Raw genomic sequence first — 2218 nt, 5'->3', positions numbered from 1 at the left:
GGGCATGGTTGCATCCTCTTAGCTCACTGTGGCCTCAAACTCCTGGGCTCAAGTGATCCTTCTGTCTCAGCCTCCTTAGTGCCTGGGACTAAAGGTGTATGCCATGACATCTGGCTAAGTTTTCTAGTTTTTGTAGAGATGGGGGTCTTGCTTTTGCTCAGGCTAGTATCGAATTCTGGACCTCAAATAATCCTGCCTTGGCCTGCCAAACTGCTCAGATAACAGGTCTGAGCCACTGCTCTTGGCTTTTTTCTCCCTTATTTGATCATACTGAGTTACGTAAACTACAAACAAGTATCCATATGGCTCAAGATAGAGCAGTTGACCTGGGTTGAACTAGTAAGTAATTTTCAGAGACCTGACTTCTTCTTATCTGTCTCAAATATTGGAGGGTTACCCAATCCTTTCCATTCCAGATGCAGTGCCTTGTACCACAATTGCCTGTTTTCCTATTTTTATCATGTTTTTTCACAGTTTTGTTTGGGTGATTCATTAATCTGCTGAAGGACTTTTAGGGAGTAAATAACTAACAATGGCTTTCCTAATATCCCTTTAAGAGGGATATTTCTCCCCACTTTTAAACAAACTGTAGATTTTGTGATCCTTCCCTTTGTATGACTAATATAGGGTGGGTTTTGCTCTGTATTACGTGAGGCCATTTTACCAGGGAGCAAAAACTTGTTAGTGATGAGGACTAGATTCTCCTGCTGCACAGGCTCTTCTGGAAGAGCTCCATTGTACTGAGAGTGAAAATATTTGGAAGTAACAGTGACATAACCACAGTGTCTGTGTCTTACATCAGCATGTCAGGAAAATTTCTGACATAATGACTTAATTTTCAAAAGTGAGAACAATACGCATGAGTGTACTCATGATCTATGTATATTTGACTTAATAAAATAAAATTTAAAAAAAAGTCAGAACAGATGCATTTGAAATACTCGAAAATAGGAGCTTGGTGGTAGAAAGTGACTTCACATTTGTGTATAGCATATTAGTGTGTGCAAAGAAAATACTGCATAGTTTTCTTAATTTCCTAGAGTCACTCTTTTGTTTCCTCTGTATGATAGTTTTTTCTGTTGAGATTTTTTTCTAGTGTAGAAATAAGAGGTCCAGAAGTGTTGCATTAGGACCATTAAGGGAAAGCTATAGACTTAAAATTCATAAGTAAGAAATGTGACTTTATTATAATTCTTTTTTAGAAATGTGACTTTATCATCCCTGTAAAAGTAGAACTGTTCTGAAATCTGATTGGGCTTAGTGAAACAAACCTATGATACTTTTAAGTGGATAAGTGTCAGTTATTTTCTGGAATGTGGTTTTTCGTTTTTTTCTAAATATACACATCAAGCATTTAGAAATGTTCATTTTCAAAAAGGAGAAAAACAGCTCACTCTGTTGACACTTTTTACAGCTGGAGAGGCAGCTGCACGAAGATGAAGAGTTCGCCAGAACCTTGGCCATGTTAGACGAAGAGCCCAGGACTAAAAAGGTGGCGTTGTGCCGCCTGTCGGCAGCTGAGTGTGCCCCTCAGACCAGGGTCCTTTCCATTATTCTGTATTCTCCTGTGAGCCAACTGTGAATAACTCCTCCAGAAAAATGCTAAATTATTTTAATAAAAAAAAAGTTTTGGGGAAAGCTCATTGAGAAACTCTGTGAAAGAAAGTTGACAAAGCCAAAGCAAATCAGAACCTTTCTTCACAAAACTCTGAATTATACCTTTTCCTTACTCTTTATCACAGGGGTTCTTTTGTACTGGTTCAGAGACTATTGCTTTGGGCTCAGCGCCTGTGGCTCAAGCGGCTAAGGCACCAGCCACATACACCTGAGCTGGCGGGTTTGAATCCAGCCCTGGTCCACCAAACAATAGTGATGACTGCAAACAAACAAACAAAAAATAGCTGCGTGTTGTGGCAGGCTCCTGTAGTCCCTCCCTACTTGGGAGGCTAAGACAAGAGAATTACTTAAGCCCACGAGTTGGAGGTTGCTGTGAGCTGTAATGCCACAGCACTCTACCCAGGGCGACAGCTTGAGGGCCTTTTTCAAAAAAAAAAAAAAAATTCCTTTGGGACAAAAGTTTAATAATATTAATTACTGAGTTTTTAGGAAGCATGATTTTGCTAATTTTTTTTTTTGAGACAGAGCCTCAAGCTGTCCCCCTAGGTAGAGTGCTATGGCTTTACTGCTCATAGCAACCTCCAACTCCTGGGCTCAAGCG

At 39.9% G+C, this 2218-nt stretch overlaps 1 protein-coding gene across 2 annotated transcripts in view; it reads left to right on the top strand.

Annotated features, from left to right (window-relative positions):
• The window catches only part of RFC1 (replication factor C subunit 1), an 83582-nt gene that overhangs the window by 48086 nt on the left and 33278 nt on the right, over positions 1 to 2218 (top strand). For both annotated transcript variants that reach the window (XM_003800682.3, XM_023507420.1), the window contains one exon: positions 1415 to 1492. In XM_003800682.3, the coding sequence (XP_003800730.1) occupies positions 1415 to 1492 (78 nt within the window). The remainder of the gene's footprint in view (positions 1 to 1414; positions 1493 to 2218) is intronic.

Source organism: Otolemur garnettii, unplaced genomic scaffold (assembly GCF_000181295.1).
Source record: "Otolemur garnettii isolate 467f Iridium unplaced genomic scaffold, OtoGar3 scaffold00181, whole genome shotgun sequence".
Lineage (NCBI taxonomy): Eukaryota > Metazoa > Chordata > Mammalia > Primates > Galagidae > Otolemur > Otolemur garnettii.
The sequence above is the reverse complement of the archived record's forward strand: the minus strand, read 5'-3'. Positions and strand labels throughout refer to the sequence as shown.